General features: G+C 41.0%; 1 protein-coding gene and 1 long non-coding RNA gene across 2 annotated transcripts in view; both read right to left on the minus strand.

The window, feature by feature from the left end:
- Positions 1-232: 232 nt before the first annotated feature.
- Positions 233-7,218, minus strand: LOC140677569 (uncharacterized). The gene is made up of 3 exons (XR_012049349.1): positions 4,273-7,218; positions 1,240-1,491; positions 233-434 (listed from the first exon to the last, which is right to left on the minus strand). It is a non-coding gene; the product is annotated as an uncharacterized lncRNA (long non-coding RNA).
- A 1,144-nt stretch (positions 7,219-8,362) lies between these two features.
- Positions 8,363-25,928, minus strand: part of LOC133577054 (protein diaphanous homolog 1) — a 51,068-nt gene continuing 33,502 nt past the window's right edge. The window contains exon 10 of the mRNA XM_072912474.1: positions 8,363-10,025. Within this exon, the coding sequence (XP_072768575.1) occupies positions 9,859-10,025 (167 nt within the window). The 3' untranslated portion in view covers positions 8,363-9,858. The remainder of the gene's footprint in view (positions 10,026-25,928) is intronic.

The raw sequence follows: 25,928 nt of genomic DNA on the forward strand, positions 1-25,928 counted from the left end.
GAAAAATCCCTCCTTTTCGGGACCACCCTCATTTTGATAGATTTCACCACCAATGAGCCATTCTCTATTAGATGCAATGTTATTGGAACCATGATTTGTTCACACCTCCTCATATGGAAGCTACTTTTCCTTGTTGATGTCTCAAGAAGGCTAGAAATACAAGAACACACACACACACATAAATGAAAATTAAAGAAAACATTAAAGTATTTTGATTGTTGTCATTCCCCCACCAGCTGAGCACATGTCCCCACTCCTCCCTCCCGCCAGACATGCTCACTTTGCTACCTGGAGACCGACAGACCGCCCGGGTGGGCCAATCAGAGGCCAACAAAAACATCCTGCTGGCCCTCCATTGGTCGCCTGCCTCTGTGATCACTGCTCATTTCTTTGGCACATCTACTGTCCTTCTTCTCGTCTCCTTGGCAGCCAGACTATTGGGTCACACACACACACACACACACACACACACACACACACACACACACACACACACACACACACAATAGAGTGAAGCATTGTGGGAAACCTAGCAGAGAGACATCGGATGGATTAAAGTGCTGTTAATCTTATTTTCTCAGCATGACACCACAATCACCATGAAAACAAAACTTAACTGCTTTAACTCCATTAAATACTACAAACCCCGTTTTTTTGCAAATCATTGTATTCCGTTTATATTTACATCTAACACATTTTCCCAACTCATATGGAAACGGGGTTTGTATAAGAAAACAACGACATGTGTTACGTTTTATTTATAAGTTATACATATATTTTTTTCCCCGCCAGTTGCCGTTATGTGAGCAAAAATAGTCAAAGTGCTGCTATGCAAACCCAGAAAGAACATTTTGAAAATCAAGACTACATTTCCTGCAATTGGGTGCATTTCTACACTAGTTTTTCCTTTAGATGTATTCTCATCTGCCAACCTCTTTTGGTTGGCTTTATTGACACGTACAGTACAGGCCAAAATATTGGACACACCTTCTCATTTCAATGTGTGTTCTTTATTTCCATGACTATTTACATTGTAGATTGTCACATCAAAACTATGAATGAACACATGTGGAGTTATGTACTTAACAAAAAAAAGGTGAAATGACTGAAAACATGTTTTATATTCTAGTTTCTTCAAAGTAGCCACCCTTTGCTCTGATTACTGCTTTGCACACTCTTGGCATTCTCTCCATGAGCTTCAAGCACATCTGTGAAGTGAAAACCATTTCAGGTGACTACCTCTTGTAGATTATCGGATCTCGGGTTTGGGGGAACCTGCTTGTCGTGACGGAGCGGTTGTTGCTGGACACATGACAGACTCTTGGGAGAAGAAGGACATCTGCTGATTGGAGTAAGCGTTGCTCTGGTTTGTCCACAAATTGGAAGATGCTGGCAGTCTTCAAAATACTCCAAAGCTGCCACAAAATGATTGGTGGAGGAGGGAAGAACTGTGGACACTCTTGTGATTTGGATAACATCCGACAGTCTGCCCTGCAGGATGAATTTGAGGACCAGTCATAGACAATTTAGAGTGAAAAGGACATTTTATTTTCACTCGCATACAAATCATTCTAACTTGGATTGTTTCCCTGAAGGACAGTGCAGCGAAGACACAACAAACTCCCTTCTTGTCTCTCATGGACACACGCCTGTTGTTGTTGACTTTGGACTGACTGGCCTCTGCACGACACGCTGCAGGCTTACACACACACATGCATCCACGAAAAGTATACGCCACACACACACCAATGCCCTCGACACAAATCCCTTAGGGGTGATGGATTGAAGAGATGCAGAATGTCTCCATAGCACCCCACTCCCTCCCCTCTATTGCAAGTCTCAAGTTGTATGTTGTAATATGTACATGTGTTTTGCTACGGAGGTTTTTTCCCACTCCAGGCTGGACTCCTCATCCTCCCCGTCTACCTTTTTCCCATCTTTTACGGGGCGCCTTGTGGCGACCCATCAGTGTTCCTGTTCTGTAACCCTGTACACTGTTTGTTTGTCCCATCTTGAACGGGTTTGTGCTGAAAACAAAGTTGTTGTACTTGTGCAATGACAATACACACACACACATACATATACACGCACATACATACATTATATATATATATATATATATATATATATATATATATATATATATATATATATATATATATATATATATATATATATATATATATATATATATATACACACATATACATATATATACACACACACACACATACATATATACACGTACATACATACATACATATATATATTCACATACATATATATATATATACACATACATATATATACACATAAATATATATACACATACATATATATATATACATACACATACATATACAGTCAAGAAAATAAGTATTTGAACACCCTGCTATTTTGCAAGTTCTACCACTTAGAAATCATGGAGGGGTCTGAAATTTTCACGGTAGGTGCATGTCCACTGTATGAGAGATAACCTAAAAAGAAAAATTCAGAAATCACAATCTATGATTTTTTAACAATTTATTCGTGTGATACACCAGCAGATGACATGGCACAACATGGGTTGGTTTGGTTTGCATTTCCTTTGGAAATCGAGGTCCCAGAGTCTGGAGGAAGACAGGAGAGGCACAGGATCCATGTTGCCTGAAGTCTAGTGTAAAGTTTCCACCATCAGTGATGGTTTGGGGTGCCATGTCATCTGCTGGTGTCGGTCCACTCTGTTTCCTGAGATTCAGGGTCAACGCAGCCGTCTACCAGCAAGTTTTAGAGCACTTCATGCTTCCTGCTGCTGACCTGCTCTATGGAGATGGAGATTTCAAGTTCCAACAGGACTTGGCGCCTGCACACAGCGCAAAATCTACCCGTGCCTGGTTTACGGACCATGGTATTTCTGTTCTAAATTGGCCCGCCAACTCCCCTGACCTTAGCCCCATAGAAAATCTGTGGGGTATTGTGAAAAGGAAGATGCAGAATGCCAGACCCAAAAACGCAGAAGAGTTGAAGGCCACTATCAGAGCAACCTGGGCTCTCATAACACCTGAGCAGTGCCAGAAACTCATCGACTCCATGCCACGCCGCATTAACGCAGTAATTGAGGCAAAAGGAGCTCCAACCAAGTATTGAGTATTGTACATGCTCATATTTTTCATTTTCATACTTTTCAGTTGGCCAACATTTCTAAAAATCCCTTTTTTGTATTAGCCTTAAGTAATATTCTAATTTTGTGACACACGGAATTTTGGATTTTCATTTGTTGCCACTTCAAATCATCAAAATTAAATGAAATAAACATTTGAATGCATCAGTCTGTGTGCAATGAATAAGTATAATGTACAAGTTACACCTTTTGAATGCAATTACTGAAATAAATCAAGTTTTTCAAAATATTCTAATTTACTGGCTTTTACCTGTATATACACATACATATATATATACACATATATATATATATACACACACATATATATATATATATATATACACACACAAACACACATATATATATATATATATATATATATATATATATTATATATATATATACATACACAAACAATTTTTTGTCTGGGGGCCAGGCTGAATGTATATATATATATATATATATATGTATATATGTGTATACATATATACACATACATGTATATATATGTATATGTGTATGTATGTATGTATATATATATATATATATAAATATATATATTCCTCGCGCACTAATTGACTGAAAGAGCACGCACTTGATGCGATGATGTCATGTTATCGATGGAAAAATGCATTTTTAGACAATATGATTTGCCTGAGCGGCTAGGAGACCCCGAGAGTAACAAGCGGTTGCCTTGTTGCCTTTCCATTAAAAACAATAAACTAGTTTTTAGTATAAGTTTGCTGGTTTCAAGAAATGTAATGCCGAGCGCATATCATTATGTCAAGATAATGGCACTAGCATTTACTTCATTTAAGAATATTTTTCAACATATTGAGCAAAAAGGTCTCTTTTTTTTTTCTACCAAGAAAAGTACACTTTTTATTAGTGAGAATATACTTATTTTAAGCTATTTTTGGGTTCATTGAGGTTAGCTAATTTGACTTGTTTTGGAAAGTCTTGACAAGCTGAATTTTCTTCTTCTATTGGCAGATAATTTTGCTTACTTCAAATAAAATACCCCTCATTTTTGTATTTTTTTTTCTTGTTTTTGAACACTGACTTTTTGCAATGTACAACAGAACTCATTAATTTTGAGTGACGTCACTGATGATGTAACTCGTTCTCACCTGCGTTAGTGGACACGTGGCGTTGGTGCGGCACAACCACAATCAGACATGGTTGTCTCACCAGAGCTCAGGTTAGTCCATAGCAAACATCTGGTTGTCCACACCCCTTTAAAAGAGTCAAATGAAGTGAACTTTAAGATGAAAGCAGACCCAACATGTGTTCTGAGACTGAGAATTGATGCTGGAAAATTCCTGCCTGGCGCTGCAGCAAAGAATGCATGTGTGAGAGTACGTCCTCTCCACTGTTTATGCATTCTTCTGCTGCTGTCTCCTGGCAGTGAAAGGATGGCTCTGCAGAGTGCAATGACTTTCTGCTGCAATGTGGCTTTATATAGTGCCTGCGGGGGGAATCATCCTGAAACAGACGCTGGACAACATGAGTTAGCACTTTGCAAATGCATCATGAATACATCACAACGCATACTTTTCCAAATGTTATTGTAATCAGACCATATTTTCGGTATATAAAATAGATTTTTTTTTTAACCAGACATGTTTCGACTGTCATCTGCAGTCTTCTTCACACTGCAAAAACTGAAGTCTAAGTAAGATGAAATATCTCAAATAAGGGTGATATGTTTATTTTCTGTCTGATAAGATAATTCTTCTCACTAAGCAGATTTGATGTTAGAGTGTTTTACTTGTTTTAAGTGTTTTGGTCCTAAATGATCTCAGTAAAATATTACAGCTTGTTGCTGAGATTTGATTACCTATATTGAGTAAAACATGCTTGAAACTAGAATATCAAGTGTTGCAAAGCTGTGTCATCAACACTCACAAGTATAAAACTACTTTTTTAAAGTAATAATTTCGTACTTCAAGCATGAAAAAAAAAATAGCATATCATTATGTCAAGATAAGGGCACTAGCATTTACTTCATTTACATATTGAGCAAAAAGGTCTCTTTTTTTTCTCTACCAAGAAAAGTGCACTTGTTATTAGTGAGAATATACTTATTTTAAAGGTATTTTTGGGTTCATTGAGGTTAGTTAATTAGGGACCGAGGACCCTATTGTATTTCTAGCGTTTTATTATTATACCGCCACCTCTTTGAGCTGTAATTTGACCCCCTTAACATGCTTCAAAACTCACCAAATTGGACACACACATAAGGACTGGCGAAAATTGCCATCAAATCAAAAAACCAAACCCCAAAACTCAAAATTGCGCTCTAACGCCCCCTAGGAAGAAAACACAAACAAAACTGCCTGTAACTCCCAGTAGGAATGTCATAGAGAAATGAAACAAAAACCTCTATGTAGGTCTCACTTAGACCTATATTTCATACACTGACATCCTTCAGCAAAAATAAACAGGAAGTTTGCAATTCCCCCTTCAAAACAAAAGTTTTGTAAAAACAGTAATAATAATTTGACCCCCTTAACATGCTTCAAAACTCACCATCCTGGACACACACATCAGGACTGGCAAAAATTGCGATCTAAAAAAACCAACCCCCAAAACTCAAAATTGCGCTCTAGCGCCCCCTAGGAAGAAAACACAGACAAAACTGCTCCTAGGAAGAAAACACAGACAAATCTGCCTGTAACTTCCAGTAGGAATGTCGTAGAGACATGAAACAAAAACCTCTATGTAGGTCTCACTTAGACGTATATTTCATACACTGACAACCACCAAGTAAAAATCAACATGAAGATAGCAATTCCCCCCTCAAAACAAAAGTTTAGTAAAAACAGTCACCTTTTTTTCAAACATTATCTCCTATGAGCGCGTTTGTCGTGTCGGCTTCAAACTAGCACAGGAGAGAGATTGAACCCTTCTGATTAAAAGTTGATGAAAGAGTTTTAATTACTGCTCCGGTTTGGATTTTATGAGCCCTCAAAGTCGGTCGTGTCCATCGCTGCTTGCAGCTTTAATTAGGGCCCGCCTGGCCCATGTCAAAGGACTCCCTTCTACAATGGGACAGAAGGACCTATTGTTATTGTAACGTTTTATTATTATTATTATACCGACCGCCTCTTTGAGCTGTAATTTGACCCACTTAACATGCTTCAAAACTCACCATATTTGACACACACATCAGGACCTGCGAAAATTGCCATCTAATAAAAAAACCTAGCCCCAAAATTTAAAATTGCGCTCTAGCGCCCCCTAGGAAAAGACACAGATAAAACTGCCTGTAACTCCCAGGAGGAATGTCGTAGAGACATGAAACAAAAACCTCTATGTAGGTCTCACTAAGACATAGATTTCATTCACTGACAACCCCCAACAAAAATCAACAGGAAGTTTGCAATTCCCCCTTCAAAACAAAAGTTGTGTAAAAACAGTCACCTTTTTTTCAAACATTATCACCTCTGAGCGCATTTGTCGTGTCGGCTTCAAATTAGCACAGGAGAGAGATTGAACCCTTCTGATTAAAAGTTGATGAAATTTAATTACTGCTCCGGTTTGGATTTTATGAGCCCTCAAAGTCGGTCCCGTCCATCGCTGCTTGCAGCTTTAATTTTACTAGTTTTGGAAAGTCTCTTGACAAGCCGAATTTTCTTGTTCTATTGGCAGATAATTTTGTTCAGTTCAAATAAAATACCCCTAATTTTTTTTTTTTTTTTTCTTGTTTTTGAACACTATCTTTTTGCAGCGCGGAAGGGTCACTTGACCCCATGTGACCAGGTAGACTTGACAGGTCTGAAGAGCTGACGGGCGACACGTCACAGTGGTCAGGTGACCCCTTCTGAAGAAGACTGCAGACGACAGACAAAACATGTCAGGTAAAAATTCCATAAACATACCGAAAATATGGTCTGATTACAAGAAAACTTGAAAAAGTGTATGAATAAGAAGACATAATGAACCTTTTTTTTTTTTTTTAGCAAGATCAAAAGACATATGAAGGTTGACCACATGATTAAAACAAAAACAAGTACCGTATTTTTGGAGTACTGTATTTTTCGGACTATAAGTCGCAGTTTTTTTTCATAGTTTGTGCCATTTATATATGTTTTTTTCCTTCTTTATTATGCATTTTCGACAGGTGCGACTTATACTCCGAAAAATACGGTATAAGTTGCACCGGCCGAAAATGCATAATAAAGAAGGAAAAAAACATATATAAGTCGCACTGGAGTATAAGTCGCATTTTTGGGGGAAAATTATTTGATAAAATTGAACACCAAGAATAGACATTTGAAAGGCAATTTAAAATAAAGAATAGTGAACAACAGGCTGAATAAGTGTACGTTATATGAGGCATAAATAACCAACTGGTATGTTAACGTAACATATTATGGTAAGAGTCATTCAAATAACTATAACTTATAGAACATGCTATACGTTTACCAAACAATCTGTCACTCCTAATCGCTAAATCCCATGAAATCTTATACGTCTAGTCCAGGGGTCGGCAACCTTTACCACTCAAAGAGCCATTTTGACCCGTTTCACAAAATAAAGAAAACAATGGGAGCCACAAAACTCTTTTGAAATTTATAATGAAAAAATAACACTGCATGCAAAGTTTTTTTTTTTGCTTTGTGCTATGTATAAACCAGGGGTCTCAGACACGCGGCCCGCACCTTAATATGAAAATTTAATGTTACCACTACCACCAACTCCCCCTCCGTGCGTCGGTTGAGGTGGGCGGGGTTTGGTGGTAGCGTGGGTGTATAATGTAGCCCGGAAGAGTTAGGGATGCATGGGATTCTGGGTATTTGTTCTGTTGTGTTTATGTTGTGTTAAGGTGCGGATGTTCTCCCGAAATGTGTTTGTCATTCTTGTTTGGTCAATATTGTTGTCCGGGTGAAAATCGGAGAATGTTTGCGCCGGGAGAGGCACTGAAATCCGGAAACCTCCCGGGAAAATCGGGGGGGTCGGCAAGTATGCAGCTGAGCCGCATCAGAGTGATCAAAGAGCCGCGGGTTGCAGACCCCTGGTCTAGTCTCTTACGTGAATGAGATAAATAATATTATTTGATATTTTACGCTAATGTGTTAATAATTTCACACATAAGTCGCTCCTGAGTATAAGTCGCACCCCCGGCCAAACTATAATAAAAACTGCGTCTTATAGTCCGAAAAATACAGTACATTAATTAAAGACACCCACGTGATTAAAACAAAACAAAATAAGTACATTAATTAAAGACATTTTAATAGATCTGCGTGGCAAACAGAGACATTATGTGCATTACTCTGTACACGCACAGCGATCTCTGGAGAAAAGAAAAGAAAAAATCAAAATCACATCCATTCAAATGAGATTTAAAAAAAACAATCAACTGTAAAAATGGACAATAGAAAATCTCTTAAAAAAAAAAAAAAAAAAAAAAAAAATAGTCAAATTAAAGGTTGTCTTCCAATGATGCTGATATCGTCCCTCTTGTTATTGACTGATGACCTGTTAGGTGTTGCTCCTGTGTAATTATCAATAAATGTGCAAAAATAAAGGTGATTACAACTTGATGAAAACGACTTCCTCCACGACTGAAAATATGTTAACTCAGCTAGTTTAAGGACAGATTACAGTATGCTTGCATAGGAATATCAATTGCATAAGTAAGTGTGTTCATAATGTGTGTGTTTTCAGTCAGAACCGCCCATCCCCCACAACACACACACATATATGCACACTTTTGGCCAGTTTTTCCAGTGTGCTTTCCAGTGGTGGGTACAGCATAATTATAGGCACTAAAATAGACTATTATAAAAGCACACAGGCATGTAAACTGCTCTCTTAAAAGGGTGTTCCCAAACAGACAATCCTGTGGGCATTTCTGTAACGATGCTAGTGCTTGAAGTAAGTGTGTGTGTGTGTGCGCGCGAGCCCTCGTTCAAACCGAGGTTGTGAGCGTCAAAAGCCTGTGAAGTAAATATTTCACCCTGGTGAAAACTAGCTGTGACCGTGAAACGACGATCGGCACTTATAGTGCAGGCCAAGAGTTCGGACACGCCTTTTCTTTATTTCTTTATGATGTGACATTGTAGATTGTCACATCAAAACTACGAATGAACACACGTGGAGTTATGCACTTAACAAGAAGAGGTGAAATAACTGAAAACATTTCTTCAAAATAGCCACCCTTTTGCTCTGCACACTCTTGGCATTCTCTCCATGAGCTTCAAGCACACCTGTGGAGTGAAAACCATTTCAGGTGACTACCTCTTGAAGCTCATGGAGAGAATGCCAAGAGTGTGCAAAATAGGTGGCTATTTTGAAGAAACTGGAATATAAAACATGTTTTCAGTAAAGTACATAACTCCACATGTGTTCATTCGTAGTTTTGATGTGACAATCTACAATGTAAATAGTCATGAAAATAAAGAAAAGGCATTAAATGAGAAGGTGTGTCTAAACATTTGGCCTGTACTGTACAAACATGCAGTGTACAACACAAACTGTGAGTGGCTGACATTCCTAAAAAAAAAAGGGGAAATAAGCGCACAATAGAGGTGATGCCCTTTTGATTCATCATGTGACAACAAATCTAGTGAAGAAACAACATGTTAATAGTGGCAAATATGGCTGAGGGACATTTCCATCACAGAAAACAACACATTGCATATCAATATTGGCCCCAGCATTGAGAAGCAGTAACTATACATAAAAGAAAGAACAAAAAATGTGCCCTAATTGGAGCGAGCTTCCAGTAGCTCCTCTAATGAGTCTTCCTTCTTGGCGCCCTCCTCCAGCTTCACCTTCTTGGTGGGCACCTTGCTTGACGGAGGTGCGTCGTCCTGCATGAGTTCTTTGGCCAGGATGTTGGTCACTGCATGGCCAGCTCGCCTGTGGTTGGCTGAGAAGAGAGAGAGCGGCGGAGCATGTGAGAGAGTGACGTCAACATGATGTTGAAGGCATAACATGTCAATACAGGCGTCACACACTGCCTTCTACGCCACACACACACACACACACACACACACACACACACACGTGTTGTGCTCTTGCAGCTTACACTACACCAGGGGTGGCCACACGTCTTCTGCAGGCCAGCTACTTTTCAATTGACCAAGTGGAGGGGATCTGAATCATTCATGTACAAACCCCGTTTCCATATGAGTTGGGAAATTGTGTTAGATGTAAATATAAACGGAATACAATGATTTGCAAATCCTTTTCAACCCATATTCAATTGAATGCACTACAAAGACAACATATTTGATGTTCAAACTTTTTTGCAAATAATAATTAACTTACAATTTCATGGCTGCAACACGTGCCAAAGTAAGTGGGAAAGGGCATGTTCACCACTGTGTTTTTGTAACCTATTTTTATGGGCTTTCCTCTTTGTGATGTTAAGTTCCTGTTATGCGCTGTTATACAGTATATGCCCTGAGCTCTTATTTTGAAGGCGCTAAGAGCGGAAGTGACGACACGTTGGAGTGGAGCGGAAGTTTTTGAAAGAAGGTAAATAAAGTGGTCCTCGTGTAAACTGGAGCCTCCGTGTTTGTTATTTTGTAGTTTCATACAGTATAGGCGACATTTATAAACCCTTGGTTACACTTTTTTAAATAGATTCAATCTTGCACGTGGAAAGTTTAAATGAGGGCTTTAGTTGATATAACACTCTCGTCAGGGGTTGCATTAATCCAACACAATAGCGGCTCATGGATTTATTTAATAAGTAAAGGTAAGACCATAATAACGTTTTTTTTTATTAAATGTGCTTTTTTGTGTGCTACAGTTTGTATGTGTAAAGTTAAAGTTAAGTTAAAGTACCAATGATTGTCACACACACACTAGGTGTAATGAAATTTGTCCTCTGCATTTGACCCATCACCCCCTGGGAGGTGAGGGGAGCAGTGGGCAGCAGCGGCGCCACGCCCGGGAATAATTTTTGGTGATTTAACCCCCAATTCCAAGCCTTGATGCTGAGTGCCAAGCAGGGAAGAATGCTGGTATGAGCTTTTAAACATAACCCGTTAACTGCTGCCAATCAAATGGTGAATAAGATACTCTTTAGGGTTCATATGTTTGTAAATCTGACTGTGATGAAGTCAGTGCCTCACCAGCCATCAACCTCACCATTTGCCTTGGCACACATACCGCACGGCTTAACGGCACGCTCGTTTAAGTGTGGATTAGTGCCAAACATGGCAGCAAGACGGCGAGGCGGATAAAGTAAAATGAAGAAGAAGCAGCGTGGAGAGCTCTCGGATGACCGCGTTACGTCTGTCGAGAGCTGAGAGGAGGTGTGAGATGTGCAGAGAGAAGTTAAAACTGTCGTCTTTCCCTCCTACCTGCTCTCCCACACACTCTGTAGGCGGCTGTGCGGCAGCTGCAGCCATTTTGAATTAAATAGGTCAGGGGAGGGATCGCATTTGCGGTGTTTACACTTCTTTAATGCCGGGTAGTTCCACTGCAGGCACTTGTTGTTCCTCAGCAGTGTTGTGATGACGCAAACCACACATGCAGATGAACCATGCCAACAACAAGGCATGGTTCATAGGGGTTAAAAGACCAAGCACGTTACCCGTCAAGTCTCCAGAATAAGCTGCGACAATGACACTATGGAGTCTGGGGGGGGGGGGGGGGGGGTGACAAAGAAAAAGGATTTGCAAATATGAATGTGGTTTAGATACCAAACGGAAATCATGCAAAAGAGCCAAAAATAGAGAGTATACGTCAGTGTGGGTGGTGCTTTTTTTTTTGTTTTTTTTTTGCACACGTTCTATGCAGAAAAAAAAAAAAAAAAACTAAAAATAAATAAATGTGCTTAAAACATACTTGCCAACCCTCCCGGATTTTCCGGGAGACTCCCGAAATTCAGCGCCTCTCCCGAAAACCTCCCGGAAGAAATTTTCTCCCGAAAATCTCCCGGAATTCTGCCGGAGCTGGAGGCCACGCCCCCTCCAGCTCCATGCGGACCTGAGTTCAGTGTGCGCACACAAGGAGACGAAGCAGAAGAACGAGACCGTAGTCTAAGAGCGCAGGGGAGACACTTCTCCAGGGCCGATGTATGCTCGGGGCAACACCCTTCACTTTACCCGGCAGTGGGTCTCCACAGCGGACGACTTTAGGGTGAATGATGAGTCCAGCAATTAGTTGCAAATCTTGCTTAATTGATTACTTGCACACAGCCAATCCAACGCAAAACCAACTAGTCCCTCCCTGCATTTAGCTACCGCTCCCTCTCTTCTCTCGCCCACACACTCACTGACGTCACTCACCTCACATGCTGTCACCTATTAAAGGGCCACACACACACATACTCTACTCTCATAACACACAGTACAGTTAGTAGAACAACTGTGTTTTCATGACTGTGTATTTGATAGGTGCCATTGCCCCGGAATTGTATTGCATTGTACTTTCAAGTACAACAATGAGTAGATGAGTGTTATGTGTGTGTATATGTGTAAATAAATGAACACTGAAATTCAAGTATTTCTTTTATTTATATATATAATAAAATAAATAAATATATATATAGCTAGAATTCACTGAAAGTCAAGTATTTCATACACACATATATATATATATATATATATATATATATATATATATATATATATTGGTGAATTCTAGCTGTAAATATACTCCTCCCCTCTTAACCACGCCCCAACCACGCCCCCCGCCCTAACCACGCCCCGCCCCACCCCCCACCTCCCGAAATCGGAGGTCTCAAGGTTGGCAAGTATGGCTTAAAAGGCTGCCACAAGATGGGACCAGTAAGACATAGAAGGACAAGACTCAGAACACAAGGATGTGTGGAACAGAGAGGGATATTTTGACAGCCTCCTTTTCAGAATGACATTTACAAATGTTTTAAATGTCTACAGCAGCTGGATGTAAGCCAGTGGAGAGCCTGATAAGACAGGTTTTATGCAAATATGGTACAGCTATTTAAGTTGAAATAGAATAAAAACATACACCAGAAAGTTCTATATCAGTGGTTTTTAACCTTGTTTGAGGTACCGAACCCCACCAGTTTCATATGCGCATACACCGAACCCTTCTTTAGTGAAAAATTAAAAAAAATGTTTTTTTTGGTTTTTTTTCATATTCAAGACAAAGTTATATGTTTATGGTAACACTTTAGTATGGGGAACATATTCTAAGTAACAAAGACTTAATTTAGAGTTATTTGGAGACTAGGGGAACATATTCTAAGTAATAAAGAGTTATTTGGTTAGGGTTAGGGCAGGGGTCGGCAACCCAAAATGTTGAAAGAGCCATATAGGACCAAAAATACAAAAACAAATCTGTCTGGAGCCGCAAAAATAAAAAATATTAAAAAAATTAAAAGCCATATTACATACAGATAGTGTGTCTTGAGATATAAATTGAATTAATATGACTTAAAGGAAACTAAATGACCTCAAATATAGCTACAAATGAGGCATAATGATGCAATATGTACATATAGCTAGCCTAAATAGCATCGATTAGCTTGCAGTCATGCAGTGACCAAATATGTCTGATTAGCACTCCACACAAGTCAATAACGTCAACAAAACTCACCTTTCATGCACAACGTTAAAAGTTTGGTGGACAAAATGAGACAGAAAAATAAGTGGCATAAAACACGTGTTAGAAAGTCGGAGAAAGTTATACATGTAAACAAACTAAGGTGAGTTCAAGGACCGCCAAAATTAGTAGGACAAAACGGCGCTCGTCAAATACTCGAATCAGTGAAGCATGTTTAATATAAACAGTGTGCTTTGTAACAATTAGGGAGGTTTGTGTCATGTTTGTCCTCCTACAGAAACCATATTAAAATAAAAAATAAATGTTTTTTCCCTCATCTTTTTCCATTTTTCATACATTTTTTAAAAAGCTCCAGAGAGCCACTAGGGCGGCGCTAAAGAGCCGCATGCGGCTCTAGAGCCGCGGGTTGCCGACCCCTGGGTTAGGGGGATAGGACCAGGGTTAGAGGGTTAGGGTTATAATAAGGCCATGCCGAATAAGGCATTATTAAGTACTTAATAATGACTAGTTAAGAGCCAATATGTTATTAATTTGCATGTTAAGAAGCAACTAATTAATGGTGAATATGTTCCCCATACTAAAGTGTTACCATGTTTTATTACTGGTGCATAAAATGAAGCGTGCATGAACATCACCTTGTTCAAAGAACAAAACCAACACAGAGCATAAACTCACAACAAATTACACACCTGCAAATCAGTCAGCTGTTGCCGTATCCGTAATACGCCGATAGGGAGAAGTTTGTATTTACACGATGAGTTCGTTGTGTCTTGACCTCCGCCGCTTACATAGTGAAACCCACTATTTATGTTACCTTTCAGGTGGAATTCTTTCCCATTCTTGCTTGATGTACAGCTTAAGTTGTTCCAACAGTCCGGGGGTCTCCGTTGTGGTATTTTAGGCTTCATAATGCGCCACACATTTTCAATGGGAGACAGGTCTGGACCACAGGCAGGCCAGTCTAGTACCCGCACTCTTTTACTAAGAAGCCACGCTGTTATAACACGTGGCTTGGCATTGTCTTGCTGAAATAAGCAGGGGTGTCCATGATAACGTTGCTTGGATGGCAACATATGTTGCTCCAAAACCTGTATGGACCTTTCAGCATTAATGGTGAATTCACAGATGTGTAAGTTACCCATGTCTTGGGTACTAATACACCCCCATACCATCACACATGCTGGCTTTTCAACTTTGCGCCTATAACAATCTGGATGGTTATTTTCCTCTTTGGTCCGAAGGACACGATGTCCACAGTTTCCAAAAACAATTTGAAATGTAGACTCGTCAGACCACAGAACACTTTTCCACTTTGTATCAGTCCATCTTAGATGAGCTCGGGCCCAGCAAAGCCGGCGGCGTTTCTGGGTGTTGTTGATAAATGGCTTTCGCTTTGCATAGGAGAGTTTTAACTTGCACTTACAGATGTAGCAACGAACTGTAGTTACTGACAGTGGTTTCCTGAAGTGTTCCTGAGCCCATGTCGTGATATCCTTTACACACTGATGTCGCTTTTTGATGCATTACAGCCTGAGGGATTGAAGGTCACGGGCTTTCAATGTTACATGCAGTGATTTCTCCAGATTCTCTGAACCCTTTGATGATATTACAGACCTTAGATCAGGGGTGTCAAACTCAAATACAGAGTGGGCCAAAATTGAAAACTGAACAAAGCCGCGGGCCAAGGTTGAACAAATTAACCTTTAACATCTAGTTATCGTCACGTCCGCTTTTTATCCATTCTAACATCGTTCAGACCCAGTCACAAGATATGTGCGGCTTCTGTGCGCACACACGAGCGAATGCAACGCATACTTCATCAACAGCGATACAGGTTACACTGAGGGTGCCAGTATAAAAAACTTTAACACTGTTAGAAATATACTCCACACTGTGAATCCACACCAAACAAGAATGACAAAACACATTTCGGGAGAACATCCGCACCGTAACACAACATAAACCCAACAGAACAAATACCCAGAATCCCATGCATCCCTAACTCTTCCGGGCTACATTATACACCCACGCTACCACCAACCCCGCCGTGTTAAAGTTTTTTATTCGGCTACCCTCGGTGTAACCTGTATGGCTGTTGATGAAGTATGCGTTGCATTCTAATGTGTGTGTGTGCAGAAGCCGCGCATGTTATGTGACTGGGCCAGCACTAGTTGGGCTGGCTGGCTGGTGTTTGGAAGACTAACGGGAGGATCGGCGGGCCAGCTTTAGTGTTAATTTGATATCACCTCAAGGGCCAAATGAAATTACATGGCAGGCCAAATTTGGCCCGCGGGCCAGAGTTTGACACCCATGCCTTAGATGGTGAAATCCCTAATTTCTCGTTGAGAAATGTTGTTCTTTAACTGTTTGACAACTTGCTCACGCATTTGTTGACAAAGTGGTGACTCTCGCCCCATCCTTGTTTGTGAATGACTGAGCATTTCAAGGAAGCTGCTTTTATACCTAATCATGGCACCCACCTGTTCCCAATAAGCCTGTTCACCTGTGGGATGTTCCAAATAAGTGTTTGATGAGCATTCCTCAACTTTCCCTGTCTTTTTTGCCACTTGTGCCAGCTTTTTTGAAACATGCTGCAGGCATCAAATTCCAAATGAGCTAATATTTGCAAAAACAACGTTTCCAGTTTGAACATTAAGTATCTCGTCTTTGCAGTCAATTGAATATAGGTTAAAAGGGATTTGCAAATCATTGTATTCTGTTTTTATTTACCATTTACACAATGGGCCAACTTCACTGGTTTTGGGGTTTGTACAACAATCCCATTAGCAACATTATTAGACACCACTTACTAACGTTCATATACAATTTACACTGTGTGAAAAAAAGTGTTTTTGTCTCATAGGGATTGTGAATGATGGGCAAAATTCCAAAATAAGTGCAGTTCTCCAACAAAGCTAGGATTACTCTGTATACTTGTTTGATGTCTGTAGGTTGGTTGGTTGAACACATGTAGTATTGAATTGTTTCCAGAATCTTTTAACATGTGACAGGACAAAGTGAGGATGTCTGGCGACTACAAAGTAGCAGGGATGCTGGCTATATGATCCTGGGACGTGGCATGACGCCGGGCTGCACAGCGAGTGGGAAATGAGATGCGGAGACATCCCATCAAAAGGTTTGTTTAAAAACCGGGCATGGCGCTGAACGAGCGTATTTGAACGCCGAAGGGGAGCGATCATCTGTAACACATTATGTGTTAGCAGACTGCATGAAGAGGCGACGGAGGCTTGGCTGGTAGGAAAACACATTAGGAATGAGGTGTGGGCTAATAATTTGCAACCTGTGCAGAAAAAGTCTACCTTTTATCTGATCCTAACTACCAAGCAGCCTTTTGTTCACTTATTGAGCAGCCAAAATAAAACAGGAGACACATGGTCCCGCAGCATGAAGGTGCTCAATCACACTGCCTATTAGTTCCAGTGAAGCAGGGACCTATAGCGCCCTCATCTGGCAACACACAATGCTGGAGTGACATCATCAAACAATGCTAATTACCTTTTTGTGGTTTGAACCTTAGAAGTCAACGTGTGACGTCACTCTTTTGCTTCACTAACAAAGGCCCCTCCCTTTTATAGACCTCATTGTTCCCCTTGCCTGTGTGTGAGCATCTGTAGCACGGGGAGCTGTTCTATAGGAGCAGACGGCGTGCAGAGCCAGCGTGTGCCTCCATTGTTGCCATCCTCTTCATCTTTGCTGCTTTGTTGTGATTGGTGCTTTGTCAGCTGCTCGCTGTGGTGATTGGACGAGGGTGCTGGCTGAGCAGATGGGTCTGTTGTGAGTGATTAGGCACATTCCTCCACATACAAATTGATTGTGTTCACTAAAAAAGGTGCCAAGTCTGTATTTTACAACCTACTTTGAAGTAGCAATCTGAATAGGACGGTGATAAAAAAATACAAATGAAAATGCAAAGCTGTGTCCACTGCAAGGCTATGTGTGGATGTATTGGTATTAGGGTTGTACGGTATACCCATACTTGCCAACCTTGAGACCTCCGATTTCGGGAGGTGGGGGGTGGGGGCGTGGTCGGGGGTGGGGTGGGGCGTGGTTAAGAGGGGAGGAGTATATTGACAGCTAGAATTCACCAAGTCAAGTATTTCATACATATATATATATATATATATATATATATATATATATATATATATATCTACATCCTGAAAATATGCAAACAAAACTGTGTTTAGATAATTGATACTTCAAACTTGCATAAATAAATATTAAGGAATATAACATGATTTGGGGCTTCACGGTGGCAGAGGGGTTAGTGCATCTGCCTCACAATACGAAGGTCCTGAGTAGTCTTGGGTTCAATCCCGGGCTCGGGATCTTTCTGTGTGGAGTTTGCATGTTCTCCCCGTGACTGCGTGGGTTCCCTCCGGGTACTCCGGCTTCCTCCCACCTCCAAAGACATGCACCTGGGGATAAGTTGATTGGCAACACTAAATTGGCCCTAGTGTGTGAATGTGAGTGTGAATGTTGTCTGTCTATCTGTGTTGGCCCTGCGATGAGGTGGCGACTTGTCCAGGGTGTACCCCGCCTTCCGCCCGATTGTAGCTGAGATAGGCTCCAGCGCCCCCCGCGACCCCAAAGGGAATAAGCAGTAGAAAATGGATGGATGGATAACATAATTTGGCTTCTGAGAGTTTCAAAATGTAATCAATAAAATGCTAGAGTTGTTGATTAACAAGCAATTATTTTAATAATTAAATATGGTCATTTTAAATGATTATGATGATTTAAAATCAATTATTTCAAATATGTTTATTTTAATGTATAATTCTATGGCTGGATGTAATAAGGAGTCAGGAAAAAATACAAATAAAAATACAATTAATTTTGATGTTTTTAGCAAAATATAGTAAACATGTATTTAGTTTTTTTTTTTTAAATTAATAAATATATTTATTTTTAGGTAAGATAAACATAATAATACAATTTATCTCTAGTCTGGATGATTTAGTTCTTGTCACCCTGTTGTCCTCCCGTCATGAAAAAAGTCTGTCCTCACTCAGGTCCGCATGGAGCTGGAGGGGGCGTGGCTTCCAGCTCCGGCTGAAAATCGGGAGATTTTCGGGAGAATATTTGTCCCGGGAAGTTTTCGGGAGAGGCGCTGAATTTCGGGAGTCTCCCGGAAAATTCGGGAGAGTTGGCAAGTATGGGTATACCGTTACTAGTATAGTATCGCGGTCCTATTCTGTCCTGGGCATGGCGTTAAAGTGCATCTGGCAGTGGAGGCTCCTCTATTGGGTCTTGGGGCACTAGGAGGTTAACCCCTTTACTACTGTTACCCCAGGTGGCCCTTGGCAAAGGCCTAGTACCTGACTGCCCCCTAGCCAGGGATACGGTGAAGACCTCATCGGCGGAGCAGGCGGAAGACAGTATATTTAAGAACTACCACAACGGCGGAAGAAGGCTGCAGCAGAAAAGGGTCCCCAGTCGTCTTGGACTCCATGCCACTGGACCCTGACCCGATTTCTGGCAAGGATCGTGTGGTGACTGTCTGTGCACCAGTCTCCCCACGTTAAACTAAGTCACGCACAGGCATCCTCCATAAAGGGATACACCCCTACCAGGAGGATCGTCATACTTGTTCGAGTGACCGCCGATGATGAGTATCGCGGTACTAATGAATCAAAAAAGGTACTATACTCTGTTTAAAAGGTACCGGTTCGCCTTATATATACCGTATTTTTCGGACTATAAGTCGCAGTTTTTTTCATAGTTTGGGGTGCAACTTATACTCAGGATCGACTTATGTGTGAAATTATTAACACATTAGCGTAAAATATCAAATAATGTTATTTAGCTCATTCACGTAAGAGACTAGACCAGTGGTCGGCAACCCGCGGCTCCGGAGCCGCATGCGGCTCTTTGATCACTCTGATGCGGCTCAGCAGCTTACTTGCTGAACCCCCCAATTTTCCCGTGAGACTTCCGGATTTCAGTGCCTCTCGCAGAAAACTCTCGGGATTAATATTCACCGATTTTCACCCTTAAAGCTATAATAAGGGCTTGCCGTGATGGTACAACATTTGGCACCATCTACAATCTGCATTGACAGCGTGCCAGCCCAACATTTGTTATATAATATATATCTTCTGCTTGCACACGCACTAGACAGCAAGGCATACTTGGTCAACAGCCACACAGGTTACACTGACGGTGATCATATAAAACAACTTTAACACTCTTACTAATAATGCGCCACACTTTGAACCAAAACCAAACAATAATGACAAACACATTTCGGGAGAACATCTGCACCTTAACACAACATAAACACAACAGAACAAACACCCAGAATCCCATGCAGCCCTGACTCTTCCAGGCTACATTATACACCCCTGCTACCACCAACCCCCCCCCCCCCCCCCCGATCAGGCACGCTGGATGTAGTGGGCGCTATATGCTGTAATATCACGGCACGCATGACGCTGACAAGCGCTATTTGTTCAAAACCCGCGTGCCGCACCAGCTTAAAAATTTCATATAAAGGTGTGGGCAGCGTGTCTGAGACCCCTGGTTTATACATAGCACAAAGCAGAAAAAAATTTAATATGCAGTGTTATGTCATTTAAAATTTCAAAAGTTTTTGCGGCTCCCATTGTTTTCTATAATTTGTGAAACTGGTCAAAATGGCTCTTTGACTGGTAAAGGTTGCCGACCCCTGGCCTAGTACCTGACTGCCTGCCCCCTAGCCAGGGATACGGTGAAGACCTCAACGGCGGAGCAGGCGGAAGACGGTAGATGTAAGAACTACCACAACGGCGGAAGAAGGCTGCAGCAGAAAAGGGTCCCCAGTCGTCTTGGACTCCATGCCGCTGGACCCTGACCCGATTCTGGCAAGGATCGTGTGGTGACTGTCTGTGCACCAGTCTCCTCACGCTAAACAAAGTCACGCACAGGCATCCTCCATAAAGGGATACACCCCTAGCAGGAGGATCGTCATACCGCCAATGATGAGTATCGCGGTACTAATGAATCAAAAACGGTACTATACTCTGTTTAAAAGGTACCGGTTCGCCATATATACCGTATTTTTCGGACTATAAGTCGCAGTTTTTTTTTCATAGTTTGGCCGGGGGTGCGACTTATACTCAGGATCGACTTATGTGTGAAATTATTAACACATTAGCGTAAAATATCAAATAATATTATTGATCTCATTCACGTAAGAGACTAGACGTATAAGATTTCATGGGATTTAGCGATTAGGAGTGACAGATTGTTTGGTAAACGTATAGCATGTTCTATATGTTATAGTTATTTGAATGACTCTTACCATAATATGTTACGTTAACATACCAGTTGGTTATTTATGCCTCATATAACGTACACTTATTCAGCCTGTTGTTCACTATTCTTTATTTATTTTAAATTGCCTTTCAAATGTCTATTCTTGGTGTTGGCTTTTATCAAATACATTTCCCCCAAAAATGCGACTTATACCCCATTCCGACTTATATATGTTTTTTTCCTTCTTTATTATGCATTTTCGGCCAGTGTGACTTATACTCCGGAGCAACTTATACTCCGAAAAATGCGGTATGTATTTTTTTTAACAGGCTTGACGGCGCCTTGTCGTCACGTTGTGACTTTGCTGGTTTTACGATCAGGGGAGCATGTTCGGCAGCGCACAATCACGGAGTACTTACAAGCAGACACAGTGTGTAGACAGAAAAGGGAGAATGGACGCATTTTGGCTTAAAAAGTAAAGATAAAGGTGAAGTTATAACACTGAAACACCCTCAGGAAGAGGTGCTTTAAAACATGGCTCACTAGTTAGCGGCTAATGTCCATCCGCAATCAGCTGTGTTTTAGCTACTTCTAAATCACTAATCCTCGCCTCCATGGCGACAAATAAAGTAAGTTTCTTACAAGTATCATCCATGCAGGACGAGGAATAGCTAAACATGCTTCACTACACACCGTAGGAGGATACAATAGCTCACCGGCGTCACAATGTAAACAAATGCCATGGGTGGATCTACACCTGACATCCACTGTAATGATACCAAGTAATAATAATAAATAATATAAGTACCAATGATTGTCACACACACACTATGTGTGGCGAAATTATTCTCTGCGCATTTGACCCATCAACGTTGATCACCCTCTGGGAGGTGAGGGGAACAGTGAGCAGCAGCAGTGGCCACGCCCGGGAATCATTTTTGGTGATTTAACCCCCAATTCCAACCCTTGATGCTGAGTGCCAGGCAGGGAGGTAATGGCTCCCATTTTTATAGTCTTTGGTATGACTCGGCCGGGGTTTGAACTCACAACCTACCGATCTCAGGGTGGACACTCTAACCACTAGGCCACTGAGCAGACAGGTGCATATCTCGTCGATACTACTATCTATATTTTTTATCGTCAGAAAATCTTTTTTTTTTATTCATTTTATATTCATGAACTCTGGAAATACGTCCCTGGACACATAAGAACTTAAAGGCCTACTGAAAGCCACTACTACCGGCCACGCAGTCTGATAATTTATATATCAATGATGAAATCTTAACATTGCAACACATGCCAATACGGCCGGGTTAGCTTACTAAAGTGCAATTTTAAATTTTGCGCCGAAATATCCTGCTGAAAACGTCTCTGTATGATGACGTCAGCGCGTGACGTCACGGATTGTAGAGGACATTTTGGGACAGCATGGTGGCCAGCTATTAAGTCGTCTGTTTTCATCGCAAAATTCCACAGTATTCTGGACATCTGTGTTGGTGAATCTTTTGCAATTTGTTCAATGAACAATGGAGACAGCAAAGAAGAAAGCTGTAGGTGGGAAGCGGTGTATTGCGGCAGGTATTGTGCCGGATAACGTACCCCCGCCGTAGAATGCACCCCCTGACTGTTGTGCCGGATAACACAGCCGGTGTTTCATTGTTTACATTCCCGAAAGATGACAGTCAAGCTTTACCATTGGCCTGTGGAGAACTGGGACAACAGAGACTCTTACCAGGAGGACTTTGAGTTGGATACGCAGACACGGTACCGTGAGTACACATGCAGCTGCGGCTTCCAAACATTTGATCGCTTGCCCGTACGTGCGTGCTGCTATGTGCATGTCACGTATGTAACTTTGGGGGAATATATGTGTTATATGAACTTTGGGGAGGTGAACGGTACTTTGGGCTGTGGGATTGAGTGTGTTGTGCAGGTGTTTGAGTTGTATTGGCGGGTTATATGGACGAGAGGGAGGTTTGTTATGTGGGATTAATTTGTGGCATATTAAATATAAGCCTGGTTGTGTTGTGGCTAATTGAGTATATATATGTCATGTGTTTATTTACTGTTTTAGTCATTCCCAGCTGAATATCAGGTCCCACCCGCCTCTCACAGCATCTTCCCTATCTGAATCGCTCCCACTGCCCTCTAGTCCTTCACTCTCACTTTCCTCATCCACAAATCTTTCATCCTTGCTCAAATTAATGGGGAAATCGTCGCTTTCTCGGTACGAATCGCTCTCGCTGCTGGTGGCCATGATTGTAAACAATGTGCAGATGTGAGGAGCTCCACAACCTGTGACGTCACGCTACTCGTCTGCTACTTCCGGTACAGGCAAGGCTTTTTTATCAGCGACCAAAAGTTGCAAACTTTATCGTTGATGTTCTCTATTAAATCCTTTCAGCAAAAATATGGCAATATAAGTATGACACATAGAATGGACCTGCTATCCCCGTTTAAATTAGAAAATTGCATTTCAGTAGGCCTTTAAATTATGACCAATGTATGATCCTGTATCTACTTGGTATCGGACAGATACCTAAATGTGTGGTATCATCCAAAACTAATGTAAAGTATCAAACAACAGAAGAATAAGTGATTATTACATTTTAACAGAAGTGTAGATAGAACATGTTAAAACAGAAAATAAGCAGATATTAACAGCAAATGAACAAGTAGATTAATAATACATTTTTACAGCTTGTCCTTTATAATTTTGACAAAATAGAATGATAAATGACACAATATGTTACTGCATACGTCAGCAGACTAATTAGGAGTCTTTGTTTGTTTACTTACTACTAAAAGACAAGTTGTCTAGTATGTTCACTATTTTATTTAAGGACTAAATTGTTCTTTGATTGCAATAATAAATATATGTTTAATGTACCTTAATATTTTTTGTTAAAATAAATCCAATAATGCCATTTTTTGTGGTCCTCTTTATTTAGAAAAGTATCGTAGTACATTTTGGTACCAGTGCCAAAATATTGGTATGGAGACAACCCTAATAGGTATGCAAACACGGTGTGTGTCTTTGTGTCGGCATGCAGACATCTGCTGCGTGTGTTTTGTCTGCTCATGTTTGACATAGGGCCAATGGGGGGGGAGCGGGACAGCTGAGGGTCCCCAACTCATTCTATGCAACCAGCATAAACACCCAGAGTGAGCTGAGGTGCAGGTCAAAGGTGAAAACCATATAGCTGGCGTAGCCTCGTGGCTTCCCACTAAGTCACAGTGGCGTGACACAAAGAGCATGACAACACAGTCAATAGGCCTCGCTTAGCCTTTTGTTGGAATTGCCTCAACTATAAAAGGACAGGGGACACACTTTTGACGTCACAAAGACCATTAACATGAACAATAACACTATTTACACATTGTGTTCCCAAAGACATAACCTGCTCTTCCAATGAGTGAAACAGTATTGCTACAATATAAAGGTACATGTCAATATCGTTTCACTTTGAAGGCTCAGGGAAACTTGACATTTAATTTGTTAATTACAGGTTGACACGAGCATATCATTTTAACTTTTTGACAAAAACAATGTTCAGATATCAAATTACCGTATTTTCCGGACCAAAGGGCGCACCGGCTTATAAGGCGCATTAAAGGGGTCATATCAGGATTTTATTTCTACAAACCCCGTTTCCATGAGTTAGGAAATTGTGTTAGATGTAAATATAAATGGAATACAATGATCATTTTCAACCTATATTCAGTTGAATATGCTACAAAGACAACATATTTGATGTTCAAACTGATAAACATTTTTTTTTGTTGCAAATAATCATTAACTTTAGAATTTGATGCCAGCAACACGTGACAAAGAAGTTGGGAAAGGTGGCAATAAATACTGATAAAGTTGAGGAATGCTCATCAAACACTTATTTGGAACATCCCACAGGTGAACAGGTGGGTGCCATGATTGGGTATAAAAGTAGATTGCTCAGTCATTCACAAACAAGGATGGGGCGAGGGTCACCACTTTGTCAACAAATGCGTGAGCAAATTGTTGAACAGTTTAAGAAAAAACTTTCTCAACCAGCTATTGCAAGGAATTTAGGGATTTCACCATCTACGGTCCGTAATATCATCAAAGGGTTCAGAGAATCTGGAGAAATCACTGCACGTAAGCAGCTAAGCCCGTGACCTTCGATCCCTCAGGCTGTACTGCATCAACAAGCGACATCAGTGTGTAAAGGATATCACCACATGGGCTCAGGAACACTTCAGAAACCCACTGTCAGTAACTACAGTTGGTCGCTACATCTGTAAGTGCAAGTTAAAACTCTCCTATGCAAGGCGAAAATCGTTTATCAACAACACCCAAAAACGCCGTCGACTTCGCTGGGCCTGAGCTCATCTAAGATGGACTGATATAAAGTGGAAAAGTGTTCTGTGGTCTGACGAGTCCACATTTCAAATTGTTTTTGGAAACTGTGGATGTCGTGTCCTCCGGACCAAAGAGGAAATAAACCATCCGGATTGTTATAGGCGCAAAGTTGAAAAGCCAGCATGTGTGATGGTATGGGGGTGTATTAGTGCCCAAGACATGGGTAACTTACACATCTGTGAAGGCGCCATTAATGCTGAAAGGTACATACAGGTTTTGGAGCAACATATGTTGCCATCCAAGAAACGTTACCATGGACGCCCCTGCTTATTTCAGCAAGACAATGCCAAGCCACGTGTTACATCAACGAGGCTTCATAGTAAAAGAGTGCGGGTACTAGACTGGCCTGCCTGTAGTCCAGACCTGTCTCCCATTGAAAATGTGTGGCGCATTATGAAGCCTAAAATACCACAACGGAGACCCCCGGACTGTTGAACAACTTAAGCTGTACATCAAGCAAGAAAGGGAAAGAATTCCACCTGAGAAGCTTAAAAAATGTGTCTCCTCAGTTCCCAAACGTTTACTGAATGTTGTTAAAAGGAAAGGCCATGTAACACAGTGGTGAACAAGCCCTTTCCCAACTACTTTGGCACGTGTTGCAGCCATGAA

This window comes from Nerophis lumbriciformis, linkage group LG36, assembly GCF_033978685.3.
Source record: "Nerophis lumbriciformis linkage group LG36, RoL_Nlum_v2.1, whole genome shotgun sequence".
In the NCBI taxonomy this organism is placed as follows: Eukaryota; Metazoa; Chordata; class Actinopteri; order Syngnathiformes; family Syngnathidae; genus Nerophis; species Nerophis lumbriciformis.